This window comes from Neodiprion lecontei, chromosome 2 (genome assembly GCF_021901455.1).
Source record: "Neodiprion lecontei isolate iyNeoLeco1 chromosome 2, iyNeoLeco1.1, whole genome shotgun sequence".
In the NCBI taxonomy this organism is placed as follows: Eukaryota; Metazoa; Arthropoda; class Insecta; order Hymenoptera; family Diprionidae; genus Neodiprion; species Neodiprion lecontei.
In genome coordinates, this window is record NC_060261.1 from 38852029 (window position 1) to 38870512 (window position 18484).

Genomic DNA, 18484 nt, shown 5'->3' on the forward strand with positions numbered 1-18484 from the left:
AAAAGTGGTGAGTTATTCGGTTTTTTAAAAATTATAGATAAAATGTGTCAACGTACAATCATTCCAATTTTTTAAATTACCAAAAATCAGCAAGAAAATACCATTGAAGGATCAAACTTTCTGAATATCATTTCAGTAACTGTCGTTTAGCTGGTAAGTCGAATAATACTCGCTTATTTTCATGTAACTGACGATGAGTGAAATGAGTATGATCAATTATCGATAAACAATATTGAATGTCTCGTTTCTTACAATATTGTGAAAGATTCTTCTCAGGATACCGTAATACCATTATGTTCTCAGATAAACGATCAAGGCCCGGATTTGGCGCAATACTTCTCGACGTCATCCAAACTCACTTTGGAAATCCCGTACACCATGAGTCATTATCAACGGGAGGTAGAGTCATGCTCTTAGTCTATCTGTTTTACGCGACAGTGATGACGACGGCTTACAAAAGTTCATTAGCCTCGATTTTGGCCACGGACAGAGGCACGCAGCAGGTTGTCGACGAGGAAGGAATAATAAATGAAAATTTAGTGGTCGGAGGTACATTCGATGAGTTTCAAGTTCTCAAGGATCAAGTCAACGAGAGCGCGATCACCCCTATAATGATCGAACGATTCATGGTTGATAATAACGATACGAATATTTCGCAGAAGCTGAAGTACGATGCGAATTATGCTCTGCTAACTCGAGCTTCTTACGTGAATTACGAGAAGCAGGAGATCATCAGAGATCACGAATCATTGCGTTTTCACACATTCGGCGATTGCGTGCTGAGATATCCCGTCGTTATGGCTTTTAGTAACAAATCGTACCTTCGGGAACCAATTGACAACATAATTTTACGCCTGGCGGAAGCCGGTATTATGGAATATTGGGATCTCGGCGAAACGAACGCTAAAAACATCCTAAGTTCCAAAAATCCGGACGAGTTTTCAGAAACACAAAGCGCTTACAAAATTCGAAGTATATTTTATATTTACTGCGGATGCATCGTACTATGTCTGATTAGTTTCACCATAGAATTTCTCATTCCAAGGCTGATTTCGAAATACTGCCACAACGCTATCACTACTACAAATCTACCCGTTACGAAAAATAAATTCCACTTGATTCATCGTTCAATTATAATTATAGATCATTTGGGTGAACCCCGTTTGGACATAAAAAATAATCGAAAGTTATATTGGACACGAGATTTAGTGGACTAGCAACGATTGGACACCAAGATTTATTCGGCACAGCCCCGATTGGACACAGCCTGATCAGACATGGAAAAGAAATGCTGAAGTTTCCACTTCAAATAGAAGAGTCTCTCGTTTTCCACGATAAGTCTGATAATGGGAGTTCACCATTACTTTTCCTCATCTGATAATTTAGGTTCTAATCGAGCATTTGAATACATTTACGAGTATTCAATCTTTGGAGGCCGATGGACCGTTTCCGCAACATCGCTGGTGTTCGATCCGGCTGTGTGAAATAATTCCCGTGTCCAATATAGATTCCGATTATTTTCGGTGTCCAATAATGCTGGTGTCTAAAAGGGCCTTTCTCGATCATTTACGTGAGTTTCGAATAGAACGCGCCGGCTTGGTATGCAATTTTTATTTATAATATAACGTTCAGAATCGCGTGTTACAAAAAATCACGTACATTAAATGCATTATATATATATCTTAATTATCTTATCAAGACACGACTATATATTAGAATAAACTTACGTGGATTGGATTTGATTGTTCAAAATACATATTTCTACGCTACGTTATAAATATATACCGTGTGTGAGCGTGTCTTGTGTGTATATCATATATACTATATTTTCATTTACCTCGATTAGGTAATAAATGGCACAAGAGAAATAGCGAGTAACAAATTATATAAACAATGTATTTTCTATTTAATGACTTTAAAAAAATTCTAACGCTACCATATACTAACTGTTTTCTTTCCTCTACATGTTCAGTAATAAAATATTTGATCGTTACATTAAGTTTATGTATACATATAGTCTGAATGTTCAGATGTTACTTTAAAACTGGAACGGATAATACACTAATAACAAGCATACATTAAATGGTATTTTTTATCACGATATGAAATTCGGCTGCGAGGAAAAATATCTATTTTTAAGTTCAAAAAGGAATATCTCGGTAAATTGAAACCTATGAAACGGAAACTGTAACGAGTCTTAGAAAACCAATATTGAAAAGATGAAAACTAAACATGAAGGTATCACGTTTGCGCAGGTCAGCAACTAATTACTTCGAAAATCAATATAATTATTGATTGACTTTGTGAGTTATTGAACGCTGTATTATATGATGCACTTTTCAGTCTCTTCGCGTACACATTTTCATTAATCTCCCGTTCAAAAGATCAACGAATAATACGAATACGATATTCTCTTTCATTTTTCGTTTATAATTGAATACTTCTAAGTTCTCTATAACGTAAAAAAAATTAAGGTAGTGGTGTCAATTGGCACATTAATGACAGTGCAATAACTAAGGCAACGTTGTTCGGCGATGCCGATCCAGAAATCTAATGATTTCCTGCGTATCAAGCCACCGTATAAGATAATTCTACAGTCTAAGGTTTGTTTATTTAAATAATTTTTTTTCAACGAATTTCGTTGATTCACAAAGTTAAAGGCCTTCGTTACCATTCGCTGATTCCTTACCAATGCAATTCATATTTTCAGTTGACCATAATTACAGTGAATGGCAAAAGATAACTCAATAACCAGCGGGTATATGATAATAATGAATTCAAGTAAATATGACACGTGTTTCTTATCGCTTGATTATATACTTGGGTTAGATTTAATTGAAAGTGGAAAAATATGGTCTCGAATCACCACTGCCGTCCTTTAAACAGTAGGAATGGAGTGATCCATTCCCGATTTCAATAAGCTGCCGGACATTCTGTAAGGAGAAAGAAAATTTTTGTGCAGAATATTGTAGGAAATGAAAAGTTTAAGTAAAAATTGACGTACTTTTTTATCATGTGCTCGTAAATGTAGGAAGGAATAATTGTGATAGTTATGATATCACCACCATTTTCAATTTCAGCACCAATTTCTTTGTCCTTCAACCCAATCACGTTCTGAAAATACATCAAATTTAGTTACAAGTTAGTGCAACTGATTCGATGACCAACTGTGTATGAAAAAAGTAATTCGAAGCATCATATATTACTTTCAACAAAGCTTCTCAAAGTTTACCTTGCCATTAACTTCAAGCAGTTGATGGTCAGTCAATAGCCCATTTCTAGCAGCTGAAGAGTCCTTCACCAATGTAGTGATTTTTCCATTTTTGAATTGGAAGCCGATATGGCCAACGCTGTCCTTGTGCAATGTGATTGTCCTTTCAAATGGCCTAAAATAACAGATTAAATTTATTTCAAACTAATTCTGGCTGGAAAAATACAAATAGGTTGAAAAATGAGCATGTTACCTGTCTCTAACTATGACTTTGATACCATTATTGGGAGCTTTGCGCAACAGTTTATGCGCCTGATCCATGGAGTAACCAGCCACAGTGACTCCGTTTATTTCCAATACTTGATCGCCAAAACGTAGACCTGCCATAGATGCCGGAGAGTTTGGACTCACGAGGCAAACAAACACTCCGTTATTCACAGAGTGTACTCTCATGCCGATTTTCCCATCTTTGTCCTTGCACAGAGTCAGCTGCGAGAAAACATACAACCAAGTTGATTACATTATTGTATGTTTTTTGGTTGGTCTGAATACCAGAAGTTTAATTAGTAATGAAAGTAATCGATATACCTCTCGAATGCCATTGGTGACGTGTGCTCTCTGCAGACCCAAAGAATTTCCGGACAGGGGAGCAATCATACCAGATAAGCTTCCAGTTGATGGAGCTTGCGGTGCCAAGGCAGTCTGTAAAAAAATAAAAAGTTAGTTTAAAGCTAATTGCTGCTCATGCAATTCAGGCAGGAACTTACAAAGGATTAAAATAAAATTGACACAATATATCGCAAATTTCTAAACTCTTACAAATTTCATATGATAACAGAGAAATTTGATGTCATTTAAAAACATTTTCTGGTATTGTACAAGCTTGCTTATACCAAATTAATTTTTGTGAATTTATTTTTGTCGAATAATCAAGTATCTCGGTAAGAATCTCGCTTTAAAAAAAACTTGAAGCATAAAAAGTTTGAATTGCATACCGACTGTCGATTGACAACTGCATACTCAGGCATATTGGCAGCTATCACATCTTCACTAAGTTCTAATCCCATATAATCGCCAAGAGCTGGATAAAGAATGTGATGCTCCGGAGCTGAAGGACAACTAGCTGCCTGTGGGAGAGGATTTTGTGGCACCTGAGGCGGATGCGGAATGTAATGTTGATCCGCTAGAAGTTGAGCCTAGAGACAGAGAGATGGAGGAGTCAGTCGGTCTAGGTAGGATGGGTAGAAGTTACATAGAAGTATTGATTACCAAAGACACATGAATTATTACAAGGCATGGAAAAGAGACTATACACAGTATGTGACATATTGAGGAGGTACAGGGTGCATTCACCTACCTTGATCATGTGATCAACCTTCATATCCTCCAGGGACGGATACAGCGACATTTTGCTTTTAAGGTTCACTCTGTAATTAGTAAAATATAACTCTCTTAGTTAGTGCTTTATCAGATGTGGTATTGTCACGTACTTGCCTACAAAGCTTATCGCTATGACTCAGATAAAAAAGTTCGATAGTGTTGCTAACAGTATTGTACATAAAATTTGGATAGTGTTAATATTATTTTTGCCTATAGAATTAGAGAACAAAACTGCGTTTCAGAGCATAATTAAACATAAAAATTTCTATCGATTGTTCTGTTTGAGTGGAGCAAAGTGGTGAAACTTCAGATCAGAAATGTATAGAGAAAAGATAAAATACGTATGAACTACAGTGAGATTTTTTTTATAAAGGAGGAAATTCTGCTTCTCAGATGACTCGCACTATCGATTGCTGACCGAGAACAAAGTTCTTGTCTGAATGTAAAGTAGTACTGTGCGAAGAAAAATGTTAAGCTTGTCGAAGTCTCTTATCTCACTCTACATGCTTTCGGCTTAATCACGTTATACGTAGTTTATTTACTGTACAGAAATAAGATTCGTTCGGTCATAAAAACCGATACCTCAGTTTCAACTTTCTCAATAATTCGGTATTCTTCAAGAATTATTTGGAGGAAAGAAGGAGGAAATGACGATAAATGATTTCCTTAGAAATACCGTTGACAAAAATGTAGAGCAGAAGCTTAGGATAAATTTTAAACACATAATAAACACGTAGGTGGTTGTGCAGCCTGCGGTTTCAAACGCTTTATACTTTCATTGATCCTAATTCAAAGGTTAAGCGAAGGTCGGGAAAGAGACCATGCAGCGAGGAATATCTCGTAGTGTTACAGATATTAGATTCTCTTTGTCAAAGGCGTTCCAGGAACAGTAAACGTTGTTCAACTCACATGCGTGATCTGCAACGAAACGTGGACGAGCCCTGATTCTTCCTTTCTTCTATAAATATCGCACTTTAATTCACAGAGTCACACCCTCGCGGCACGGAAAGCAAAGTTTCAACGGTTTCAACTAACCGCCTTGCTCTGAATGTCGGAATGTGGTCGAGAATATGCCGCACGATACAAAAGCAGACTATCGAATAAAGAACTCTGAGCGCACTGCCAAACCCTATCACTTGTCACGCTTGTCTCACGCACAACGGGCTTTATTACGCTTTTTTACTATTCCCATTTCCCGCCATCCGAGCATTCTGACTGGTTTGCAAAGTTTAGTCAACCAGTGAGAATGCTTGGATGGCGGGAAATATGAAAAGTAGAGGCAGTACGTGTACGCATTCGAATAACGTCAAGCGAATCGTGCAACGTGCTGCCCTCAGGCGGTGAAACTTCGTTCTAGGAAGTGGAAAAACACGACACTCACTTTTGGGAATTCCCTGATCGATTCATCCGAACACCGGTTTCGCAACTTCCTTGTTCCCTTCTTTACACGATAGAACCGGAGCTCTATTTGTACTTATTGACGATTAAAATAAAATGTTAAAAGTTCAGGAGAGGATATTTTGCTACCGACCAACGTATGAAATTTTGTTCTTTTTCACCGGCTTGTACTCCGTATTCCGGTATTACGAATTCCTCTCGAGGTTATTAACACCGATGCACTTATTACCGTTGCAATATGACGTAGTTGCAGCGCGTGGGTGGATCGTTAATGATAAAATGTGAGAAAAGGGGCAACAGTTACCGGCTCGAACGTACAGTTGTAAACGTTTTGAAGTCGCAGAATTTGGAAATTATAGTTTATATATGTTATAACAAGAAGCGGTTACGAAAAGTGATTTAAGATTAAGATATTAATTCAGTATTATATGTTTTATGAAATTTCCAGTGTCATTGGATGGATAAAAGCAAATCTCAAGAATCGATAAGTCGGTATTTCTGTACTACTTGCTACATCATCGCGTCGCGGTATCAGAATAATAATATGAATGTTTGTACGCAGCTTGCGCGTTGAATTCAAATAGTCGTTATTACGTGTTATTGTTTCATTTGTTATTTATTCATTGATCAAAGAATAAGTATAAACTATCAACATAGCGTAGATAACGTATATAGTAAACAGATATGAATATTTACAGCCTATGTCTTTCAGAATTCCCGCACCAAGAGTACTCGATCAGCCAGCTTTCGGCAAATTTTACTACTTCATACACTTCACGAAATACAGGGAAAATTCTATTCAATACAATTCAGCACGAGTTCAGTAGGAATATTACAAGTATAGAAATGATGGAGTTATGTGCTTTGTGATAATCCGAAGAAATGGAATCTACAAAAAGAAAACAACGATGTAATATTTGTATTTCAGAAATAGAATTTGTATGCTAATCAGTGTCTCCAAACCCGTGACCTTTACTAATACGTATGTGATGTGAAGATTTGCCGAAGATGGAGATTAGACTCTTATAATGATAGTTATATAATTATACAATAATTGAGTGACCTGCACTTGTAAATATAAATTTTGCCTAACAATTCCTTCATTAAAAACATGTTTCAAATCCATAATATTCGTCATTCAGGCGTGACTACGTATAATCACGAATCGACGGATCAATGGTTTACATTAAAAGGACCTGTTTCAAATTCGAAGAGTCGACAGCGACTTCGCTCGACGCATATACACGTTTTTAATTTGAATCCATTCTTTATCAACGTGGACCAGATTTTCCATTTATTGCTTCTCTACGACGTTGGGTTCTCTAACTAGTCTATTACACCAGGATACAGGCAAAAATTCATGACTTACACGAGAGTTACGAATCAGTGTGACACCGCGAATGAAACTATTTCAAATTCATCACGTAATTTGATTTCACGCTCTGCGTTCACCATCTCGCGTGTCACAGATGACTCGCAATAGTCAGGCATCGTCGAATATATTTTTATTTTTCCATTTATCGCCTTTAATTAAGAATTTCTAATGATAGCAGTGAATCGTGACGAGATCTGTGTATAACGGTAGACTAGGGTGTGTGGCGATAAAAAGCGTGAGAATCAAATTGATGCAAGCGTTACATCATGTGGCATAAGTATAATTTTCGGGTGAATTTTTGCACACAAGATTTCTTCACCTTTCGACGAGACGTGCGAACTTGCATGTTTATATACATATACATGTACGTATGCATATATCGTGTATATGTAGCAAACGCTACAAATCAATTGATTCGTACTTTTTTGTTGTTAATTATATTATAGGTACGTGAGCGTATAATAGATGTTATACATAGATAAATAATTTTATTCGAATGTCTTTCCATTCGATCGTAACGTAGAGAGCATAGAAATAGTATAACAAAATATATGAAATATTTATAAAACAGCTACATACTCACTGTAATTTATGAAAAACTGGTTCACAAGTAAGAATTATTCCTAAAATTAACGCGGTACGTGTAATCAACGATATTAAACTTGTCATCGTTACGATATGTGAATATATAATTTTTCCCCTCATCTCATTTTATCAAAACTATTTAACACAAACGCCGACTCTAATTTTTTCACCCATTTTTGATATGGCTCATATTTTTGTACAATATGGTGATTCGAAATTAAACGAGCCAACATTTGAACAATATTTTCCAGCTCGATATTTTCTTGAAATTCCCCTCGAAGCCAAATTTTCACATTTTACAGCGACGATATATCAATTGAAGAAATAGAATTGTGCATGGCCAAAGCCGTGCCGTTATATCACACGTTTTAAATGTATTTACAAAACACCAAACATAGCGTTTGAGATATACTTACAATTAATAATTACCTTTCTTACGGTTATATTTCAAGACATTATATTGTATAATATAATGTTATATAATATCTAGCTAATTTTTATTTCGTATGGTTTTTCTATCTACAATGCAGTGATAAGTCAATATATCGAAAATGTTACATAAAGGTATGATCTGTCGGTGTATATTTATTGGTCACCAGGTGAATGTTTGATAAGTAACAGCTTATGGCTTCGAATACTTTCAGATTGTGCATTTATTGACAATAACTGTATAGTACGACTGTTTTTACGTTTCGGAGGATTCTGCCGGTCAGTAGACGGAGCCAGAGTTACGATAAAAGATGTCTGAACTACTCAGAGATAATCCGTTATCAGAATAAAAATCCATTTCAAAAATCAAATTCTGATGTTCGCTGAAATTTTTATTTTAATAACAAAAAGTTCCAGTCGATTGATTTCGTATTGATTTTTCTATCGTCTCAAATAATTCGGTACTGACGTACGAAAAGAAAGTGTCGAAAACAAAACACGCAATGGAATGATAATATATTGATAATAACTAATCACACTATACACTATACAAAAAAACGTTATATGCGATAATTTTACCGCGCATATCAATCACAATTTGCTAGCACTATCTTTTCAATTTACCTCACAGATTATTAGACGTATGTGCGAATGACGCGTAAACTTTCCACAAAGAAAAAGTATTCACGTGAGGTAATTAATTGCATATCAGCGATGTACGGTTGTCTGTTGCTGTGTTGCAGCTCACACCTATTTCAATTCGAAGTTTTTTCTGCTCCATTTTGGACTGAAAACATGTGCGTAAACTAGCACACGTAATCTTCACATGACAATAACTGTAATGATACATATCGATCTCATTTATTGACTAGAATAAGATATAAATATATATGTATACGACTTAACAACAGCTTATCACTATCATTTTATCATTATCATTATTACTAACACTTACTTAACAAAATGATTGCATTTGTTATTCTGTTCAGACGAACAGAACTTTGTGTCAAATTTGTTTTTTTTTTTTCCTTCTGTTTTTGGTAGTTAGGCACTACTATGACAATATACATATATAATTATATTTTCATTACTTAATCAGTTAAGGTATACTCACAGATGGATAGATACACGGCCACGGGATATGCTTAAAAATTTCATAATTCCTACTATTGTTTTTTATTATACATTTCTGTATCCGGCTGTCTCTTTGGGCAAGACAGTAAAATTAATACTGTCGAGATTTATTCCACAGGTATCCAACGGAAAACTTGGATTCCCCATTGCTTTTCGGAAGGTCGAAATGCCAGTTTGGAAGGAAAAGAGCATGTACATACATACATATGTACACGTCCATTTCTTTCTGCATAATCAATAATGGGACATCACCCTGTCATCTTGTAATGTGGATTGCCGAAAATTTGCTAATTCATCAGAATACATATTTCATATTCAGAGATCACAACGTGTTGATTTTTTTTCATACTACCCTAATCAAGACTGGGATTAGACGATGACGCGGCTTATTTTTATTTTAAACTTGCGACAAAAATTTCAGTCGCAAGTAATAATTTTATCGCGAAAATGAAGCATACACGTTTTCCGTATTCCATGTATCATAGATCGAGCCTTTGGGATACATCTCGAAATATTTCCTCTTGGTACGACAAGGTCTCATTTTAATTTGCTCAATTCAGAAGAGCAGCCGGTCAATGTCTTCCCGTATTTCCTCGTTGCAGTTCCGTTCAAGTTCTCGGCACAAAACGATTAATCTCACAGCCTTTCACTCCGCCTCCTAGTCATAATGATCTCCTCGGGTACCGCGCTGCAGCCTCTCCAAAGGCCGGCCTCTCATCACTGAGCTTTGTCCCAGAAGCGACGCTCGGCTTTTGCTCAACTGTCAAAGGGGTCAAATTTCAGCGAACGTGACTCAGGGAGACGATGGAGGGTGTTAAATGCCTGAAATAACTGGGAACTATTGTCTGCGTCGCCGGCACTGAAACGGTGCGATAATTTACTGCGGTGATCCCAGCACGTCGAAGGTGGTTGACATGCCGTCGCTGTCGACGGTTCCTCGCTTCTTTCTTGGTTGTTGTTCATTGTGTAATTATTGTTCCCTAAAGCAACGACAAATATACAAACAACCCTTAAATGTCCCATAGTTCACAACACGTACATATAACAGTGCTAATTGTGAAATTTCTTCGTTTCTTTTTTTTATTTCCCATTTCATGATCACCCTACAGTTTGCAACCCGAATTAATGTCACCGGAACTCAATATAAAAGACTTGAAATAAGAATAATTAAAAATATTGCTTCCGACTGACTAGGCGAATTTTCTCTATCATATGTGTTTGGGAGTCTAACTTCACACGCAAGAATCCTGAAAACCCATCTTTACACGTTTCGGAATTTACCTGGTGACTGGGGCGACTGTGGCGAAGAAATGGCCAGAGGAGAAAGAGGTTCGTAGGGCGGCGGAGGCGGCGAGGACGGTGATGGCGTCGGCGAGCGTGGAGAAGGTCTGAGAATGAGCTCCGGATCGAGTCCCAGGATCCTGAGGGCCCGATGCGAATTGGCAAGGACCCAGGCCTCGAAGAGGTCGACCGGCCAGTCGGTCTGTGTCACGGCGTTGGCCAGCCGAGGTGGATCCCAGCAAAGGGCGTCGGGAGGATGCGACGAGCTCCTGGCGAGGAAGCCGCTCCCGCGTCCCGAGGGAGCCGGGAGATTCGGATTGCTCTGGGGGGAGCTGGCGAACATCTGGAGCGCCTGAATAGCGTTTCGCACCTGCGGACGAAGGCGGGAACTCTTGTTATCAAGGGAAGCGGAAGCGGAAGTGGAACGGAATCGAATGTTTCCAGAGGTTGCCTGCCTCCACGTTATAATCACCTCGTAGCTCAGAGTCGCCACGTCCTGATGAAGGGTCGACACCTGAGAGTCCAGCCTTTCTACCGATCCTCGGATGTGGTCCTCGACCGATTCCTGCGCCATGATCGCCGGCCTTCCTCGAACAAGCACGCTTCTCGTCGCTCTCCGGCTCTCTTTGTATTCGTCCCTGAATTTCGAGGGCGTGCGGATAGAGTGACGAAAGTTATTTAAATTCTTTATTTTATAAGTGGATTTTTCCACCACTGACAAGGAAAGGGAAGGAAAACACCTCGCTGATTTTCATCATTCTACAGTTTCATAATATATTACAATATGAATAAATATTACACACGTATTGTTTTTTTTTCCCTCTGTTTAAGAACCAATTCAGCCGTTTAAGAGGTAAAAACCACTTCTAAGGCTTACTCTCGAAAATCTGAATTTTTTTAAATAAAATCAATTAAACATTATTTCCTATCAACAGGCGATACTATATCCGCAATGTTTTTAACCTCAGAGGTTGCATCTCCTACTTTCTGCGGGATAATTCAGGGGTGGTTTTTACCTCTTAGTCAATCGAAATATGATGTGAAAATATATGTGCTAAACGCCTATTGACCTACCACAATATATCACGGAACGAAGAAAATCGGTGATCCACACCTCGAGTACGTACTTTCCTTGTGAGTTTATGTTTTACGTTTCAAAGAACTGCTTTTCAACGATGGTAAGACGGTTTTAGAAAACAAGAAAAAGGAAAAATAATAATGCAAGAATCGATCGAATACACGATGGGTTTACCTGAGCTTGGCGTGTCTGGGACTTGAAGCTGCGTGAAGAGGAGATTTGTTGGGTGGTGAGAGGGGCGAGGTCTCGCCTTCCTCAGGAATGTTTTCGTCGTCCTCGCTGATGGACGGAAGCGTCATTGAGGTAACACCGTTCATGTCACACTCTTGCTGAATAACGCGAGAAACACGTTTTTTATCTTTTTTGGTTTTCGTTTTTTCGTTAATCGAAAATTAAACCCAAAATAGGTCAAGTAACTGACCTCTGCCTCGTAACCCTCGCGAAGGTTATAGGTCAAGTCATGCTGAATATCGTTGGCGAATTGATGCTGATATTCCGGGTACAAGCGGAGAACATCAACCAGGCCTTGCATGTTTATGCACTTCAGGTCACAGTAGGTGAGTGCTTTCACGTCGCAGCTTGATTTTACCACCACGTCAACTGGCGCGGATCCTCCGCCTCCCGTTCCACCCCCGTTACTTCCAGTGTGAAGGTGTATGCTTATGTCGCAGCCGACGAGGTCTCCTTTCCCTGAAAATCACGTCGCAGCTCATCCAATTTTCACTCTTATTTCAATTTATTACGACGTTCACACCTGGGTGACATCCTTGGAAAAGAATGTTGCTTTAGTTTGTTTTTTTTTTCTTTCTTGTTTTTCTCGGAAAAATTTCGTTACGTAACAATTCTGTGTTTCAAAGATTGTCAAGAAAAAAAAAAAAAAAATTTTCACCAGGGCTTACCTTGATATTGATCCCGTGTAAGTTTTTTTTTTTTTTTTTTCCTCTCGTTGCAAGCCGAAGCTAATTTTTCGTTTCGAGCAGAATATTTCATACGATAGAGAAACTCGTCGTGACTCAAGATTCGAGAGATGACGCTAAATTTAATTGTGTCAGCTGTGGTATGATATTGTCTAATCTTGGGAGGACATTGTCAAGGATTGTTGAACCTATGAGGGGGTTCGATTTCGGCAAAGCTTGTATAATAAAGGACTAGCTGGTGATGGCACTCACCCAAAATCGCAACAACCATACTGTTCTGAACAACTTCCATCGACCCGTTGCAGAGATAGTATATGTAGGAGAGAGCGTCGCCTTTGTGAATGAGGAATTCACCCGGAGCGCAGAAGTTGCTGCGAATATGAAGGGAAAGGAGCTTCAAGCACCCCTGAGACGCAGCTTCAAATATCGGGAGGCTGAGAATCTCCCGATGAAGATGCATGGAAACGTCGCCTCTGAGCTCTTCGGGAAACTCCTTCAGCGTCTGTGGATTATCATCATCGACCATTTTTTTTTATTTTTTTTTCCTACGTCCAACTATTTTCAGCCTCTAAAGCCACGTGCCTTCGTGCCGCTATCGGTCATTTGTTTCCTCTAAATTCACGGTGATTCATACGACGTTTCGTCGTATCAACAACAACCGGTAATGTACTGTAGTCGGATGCTAATAACCAGCAGGGCGTTGTTCTGCGTAACTTTTACTTTAAGCCCGTCAAACCGCGAGAAATGTTACCAACGAAAGTCAAACTACCGCGCGGTCAAACTGTCAGCCGCATCGTTAGTTATATGTCAAGTCTGCTGTTAGTTAGATGGAAAAGTCTGGAACTACAGCTTCCGTTTTTACGCGGTCATTCTCATCGTTGGACCAAGAAATTTTGTTACTTGTTGTTAATGCAGATATTTTGCATCGTAATCAGGGGGATAAACAAAAATGTGGGAAATAAAAAAGCGATGAAAGCGATACGTGAATTGCGAAATAAAGAAAGAGTATTTGTTGTTTCGGTTGGGTTTCAAATTTTCGATTGTATGGAGTTTTCCATTTTTCAATACTATAGTGTAAAACTATTTGTTCTTATCCGATAATCAATTTGCATAAATTTTTGCCGCGTCTTCTTATAATTGCTCTGAAATAAAATATAATAAATAAACATGAATATGAATGATTACCAAGCACCATGGCTACGTATGAATATTCAGAAAGCAAAGTCGGGAAATAGATTGTTCTCTATTTCAGTCTCCGCAGTTCTTAATATCTGCAAATCAAAAAAAGCTTTCAAATTTTACGATTCCACAACTGAAGCAGATATTAACTGTCTATACAGTGTTAGCTAAACATTTAGCGCATGTTTCACGGATAATGCGATGGTTAAATATGAATGATGAGTTACATGAAAAATTATACAGATATCGGTTATATTGTAAAATATTTCAAGTTATTTTGTCTAATAAAGATAAGCTTAGAGCAGGGATCAGCTAAACAGAGGATTTACTAACGAACAAAGCAGGCAATTATTACTGACATCCGAAGCACAATAAAACGTTCGTGAAAATATTTCCGGATTTTATTGAGTCGTGATTTCGAAAAGCGAGTGTAAATATAACGGGCAAAGTGTACAACGAGAAAACCAAAAGTAACGAGAGTTGAAAAAATTCATTTTTAACAACTACGTGCTTCGTTTATTTATAGAAAATAGAAAAGAAACTATATCGCGATCCCGTTGAGTGACAATAAACTGACGATAGAAAACTAAAAAGAAATGAAGAAGTAGTGAAACAGCAGTAAAACAAGATGAAAAAATAAAGGATAAACTTTAGTTGTCGGGTGAAAACTAGAACGGCGAGTAATTGTCGATCGTATTCACTGTTCCATATTCAAACGGATTTACGTGCGTTCGCAAAGCCTCGAAGGCATGGGCAGTCGGGGTTATTACAGGCTTTCGGTTCCAGATAGTTGATCGCTCTCCGTTGACTCTGTTTGTTCAGATGTCGGCTCGCAGATGAGTCCGAGCTTCGCTCCAGATGCAGAAATAACAAATGACAAACGACAGGGTACGACACAGAGTGCGATTAGGTACACGATGACATTACGCGTTACACACCTCCCTCACCTCGTGAATGTCGATGCCGTGGTTCAAAGACCACATTGTCTGAAAATAATCTTGCATTCGCTGTTTCAGTTCGTCCGGTATCTGATGCAGTGCCAAAAAGTCCTTCAAGTCCCTCCATTTGGTCTGATAGAGAGAACGACGAGAATACATCCGCTGTATTATGGCGGTTACGTTCCCGAATACAACCGCGTGCATCAGAGCTGAAAATAAGTTACCTCATCAATGATGATTGACGAGTACGTATATATATATATATATATATATATATATATATATATATAAGCGACGTGGCGAAAATTCATCGCTTCGTAAACTCTGGGCAAACCTCCAACCCACCTGTAAATCTATCGCGGCCTTTCCGCCTTTCAAATATTGCCGTCCTCCTTTTATCATCAGCTAAGATAACGTATTTTCGCAACTTTCTTAACCGTCCCATTTATAATTCAAAACCTGTTCAATCGCGGGACGAAAAGTTTGACGATTCAATACTGATATCGAATTCATTTATTACAGATAGCTTGACTTTCTTGTTATTCAATTACGCCTACGAACCTGGGGAAAATTTTCTACGCCAAACTACGAAACTGTTCCAAATGACGTAGAAAGCGAGTATAGATTTAAAGTTTAAATTTCAGAATCAAACTTTCTTACCCTTTTGTTCAAAAATTTCGCAATCTCTATCGCTATCCTACTCTATAAATGGTAAGAAAAATTACTAAAGCCAAAAACTTTTCCAAAAACAGTTTAAATATACATTTGAATGATGGTACGGCACGGTGATAATTTTTTACGTTCCTAATCGAAGTGAAAAATATTATAAAAAGATCCTTCGTGAATGTTACGTTTCTTTTTCACCTCGATTCAACCGTTTTCGTTTTTTCTTACGATTCTCCTTCCATACAGCCGCAATGCTGTATTACACGAATTGATTAAATGAAAGAATTGACGAACCTCCGATGAGCATGATGCAGATGGAGAATATCTTTTCGGACGACGTGTTCGCAGAGACGTTACCAAAGCCAACGGATGTCAGGCTGCTGCAAGCGAAGTACAACGCCGTAATGTAGCTTTCCGAATGAGTGACATTCTGGACGGATATCTTGAGCCTGTCAGCCAGGGTGTGGATCCAGCCTGCAAAACAATTAAATTTGACCAAGTAAAATACAGGGCTGCTCGCTTTGACGCGGTCCATTAGCGCACCCTCTCCATATCCCTCTCCATCTGGTATACTGTACGTATACTGTACACGTATACACTCGCGCAGGTGAAAAGCATGCAGGGAAACACACACGCCGATATCTCCATCGCTGGCAACCAACGTGGTGGTTCGGTTCCACACGCGAGTTTCTAATTTAATCAATTATCCTCGTATGCATAATTCCTGCCGATCACAGCGCACGGCATAATGCGCGATGTGATTATTATCATCCACCTCCAAACTACGTGTAGCATTTGAGCTTTCGCACAACCACGATAATCGTTACTATCATCACCATCGTCATCGCCATCGTCATCGTCAAGATACGATTTGTCAGCATGACGTCATCATAGAAGTCTGAGCGGCGTTGTTCGTGTTCCTGCGTTTTTGCGCACCACTTAAACGTTGAAAAGCTGCTACGTCACGTTCGTTATTATCGTGAGGTCAGTAATATTTGTAACCTAAATTCTTGCGGCGGAAGAAACGAGGATTGGATTTTCCTGGGTGCGGGATTCTAGACTCGAACCGCCAATTAGACACTTTCAACCTTTTCATCTTTTCGGAGATTAGAGAGGGTAGTTTTATCCTCCGGGTCGACGTGCGCTCGGGCTTTTCGGCCTTTTCAGCCATTGTCGCTTGCGGGTCCCCCGAGAGTTCGGAGAGAGCAAACTTCTACAGGTTTGACCCTGTACGCGGGAAGAGCTGACCAGACGTGTTTCCGCCTCTGAGGAAGTGCGTAAAGGAGAACGGAACGAAGTTGGATTCATTGAATTGGAGAAAGGGAGGCGGATGCTGACAGAATCAATATTAACGAGCGGATTTCAACGTACGTCAACCTTACAATGGTGCCTGGTTTTGCGTCTTGGAGAAACCGAGCTCAGATGCTTCGAGGTTCCGGATTAATGGTACGTCCAAGTCCCTGCACAATCGTAATACAATGCCGGCGAAGCCCAACCATTCAGGACGGCTTTGCCTCAAGCTCTGATGTAACGATCTTCCGAATCCACCGCTTGCACGGCATTGCGCAATTTGCGAATTTGCGATTTTCCGTTTTCCACTGAATGGAGTTATTTTGAAAGCCGACCGATCGAGTGAACGCGTGTTTTGAGAAACTAGGCGCGCCAACTTTGTCACATATTCTTCTTGGCTTCGGCTCGAACCAAACAAGTCTGGACTTAAAGTGCTTTTCGCGGTCAGCGGTGATTTTCCCCGTTGAACGGTTATTCGTGAGGCTGTGTATAAGCTATTTCAAGCCGAGCGGCGCCCATTTGCATTTTAGAGCTTCCGTTTCCTCGCGGAGGATCAAAAGTGTAAATATTGATAAAGGTTAACGCGAACGCCGAGTTTAAATTGTAGCCTGCAGCGGTTGAAACCCGCAGCAAGGGATCCGCGAAAGATATTCTTACGTCAATCCGTCTTTTTAAATTCAGGATTTAACAATTTCACGTCAAGCCGACAACGACGACGAAGACGAAGGCAAGGCAAACGAGTAGAACTTAATATTGAAGCAGTTCCGAGAGCTTTTCGCATGTGCAGCGCGAATCACTACAATCGGCAATAGATTCGAAATTGCCGTCTGCGGTGAAAGCCGATAATTCTCAGACAATTTCTACAATACATATATCCGTCGTAATACAGCGATGCACAACGAGTTTCTTGATCGGAACGTTTCTTAACGGACCCAATTGGAAATTATTTGACGGGGGAAGGGATCAAAAAATTTTCACACGTTTTCGCTTACCTCAATTTCACGTTCACGCGCATGATACAATATTCACGTATTTTCAGCTCCGAAAGCTGCGAATGAACCTTGGATACGGTCTAAAGAGTGTGTATTTTTAATAAACGAAAAAATGTATTCCTGAAACTCGAGAGACGAAACCGCGACGTTACATCGTGGCACTTCGCTGATGACGTGTCGCAAGTTTCGCGCACACACACGCGCACACACATGCGCGTAACGTGCATTCCATACGCGATACGCGTCGTCGAAGTAGTGGGAAGGTATTTCCTTTGTGCCACGGCGGCCTGAAATCTACAACTCCCTGAGACGGGGTCGTTTACGGTGAGAAAAATATCGAGCAAGATCGCATTACGTTGTATAAAATGGCATGGACAAAGTTCATTAACGAGTTGCGGGGTTGTTTGAGAAGGAAATTTTTGAAACTCAACCTTTCTTCCCACCCTCCCTTCCTTTCCCGCCCTTCGAAATCCACCCGAAAACTGATCCATCCAACAATTGGATAGAACGAAAGTATCTTTACTCAGCTCTCGAGTTTTCCCAGCCAATTTAATCCGACCCCCTCTCCTCCCGTGAGCCTAACACCCCGCCGAACTATCATTTTGCCCGGTCTGCAGTCAAACCGTCTTCA

The 18484-nt window shown here is 39.4% G+C and overlaps 2 protein-coding genes across 10 annotated transcripts in view; both read right to left on the reverse strand.

The window, feature by feature from the left end:
- Positions 1-1600: 1600 nt before the first annotated feature.
- On the reverse strand, positions 1601-5782 carry LOC107219692 (syntenin-1). 2 transcript variants are annotated; one of them, XM_046731096.1, is made up of 8 exons: positions 5565-5782; positions 4569-4638; positions 4207-4407; positions 3800-3913; positions 3465-3700; positions 3233-3386; positions 3005-3114; positions 1601-2933 (listed from the first exon to the last, which is right to left on the reverse strand). In XM_046731096.1, the coding sequence occupies exons 2-8, from the start codon at positions 4617-4619 to the stop codon at positions 2879-2881; spliced, it is 921 nt and encodes a 306-aa protein (XP_046587052.1). In that variant the 5' UTR covers positions 4620-4638; positions 5565-5782; the 3' UTR covers positions 1601-2878. The 2 variants fall into 2 exon arrangements, with proteins under 2 accessions (XP_046587052.1, XP_015513490.1); XM_015658004.2 differs by having other exon boundaries at positions 5501-5781.
- Positions 5783-6558: 776 nt separating this feature from the next.
- LOC107219691 (potassium voltage-gated channel subfamily H member 8) overlaps positions 6559-18484 on the reverse strand; it is an 83472-nt gene continuing 71546 nt past the window's right edge. For 7 of the 8 annotated variants that reach the window (XM_046731164.1, XM_046731166.1, XM_046731159.1 and 4 more), the window contains 8 exons: positions 15866-16045; positions 14906-15114; positions 13041-13290; positions 12293-12561; positions 12046-12200; positions 11266-11431; positions 10794-11163; positions 6559-10492 (listed from right to left, as the gene is read on the reverse strand). In XM_046731164.1, the coding sequence (XP_046587120.1) occupies positions 10269-10492; positions 10794-11163; positions 11266-11431; positions 12046-12200; positions 12293-12561; positions 13041-13290; positions 14906-15114; positions 15866-16045 (1823 nt within the window). In that variant the 3' untranslated portion in view covers positions 6559-10268. The remainder of the gene's footprint in view (positions 10493-10793; positions 11164-11265; positions 11432-12045; positions 12201-12292; positions 12562-13040; positions 13291-14905; positions 15115-15865; positions 16046-18484) is intronic. The other variant, XM_046731161.1, reaches the window with a different exon arrangement.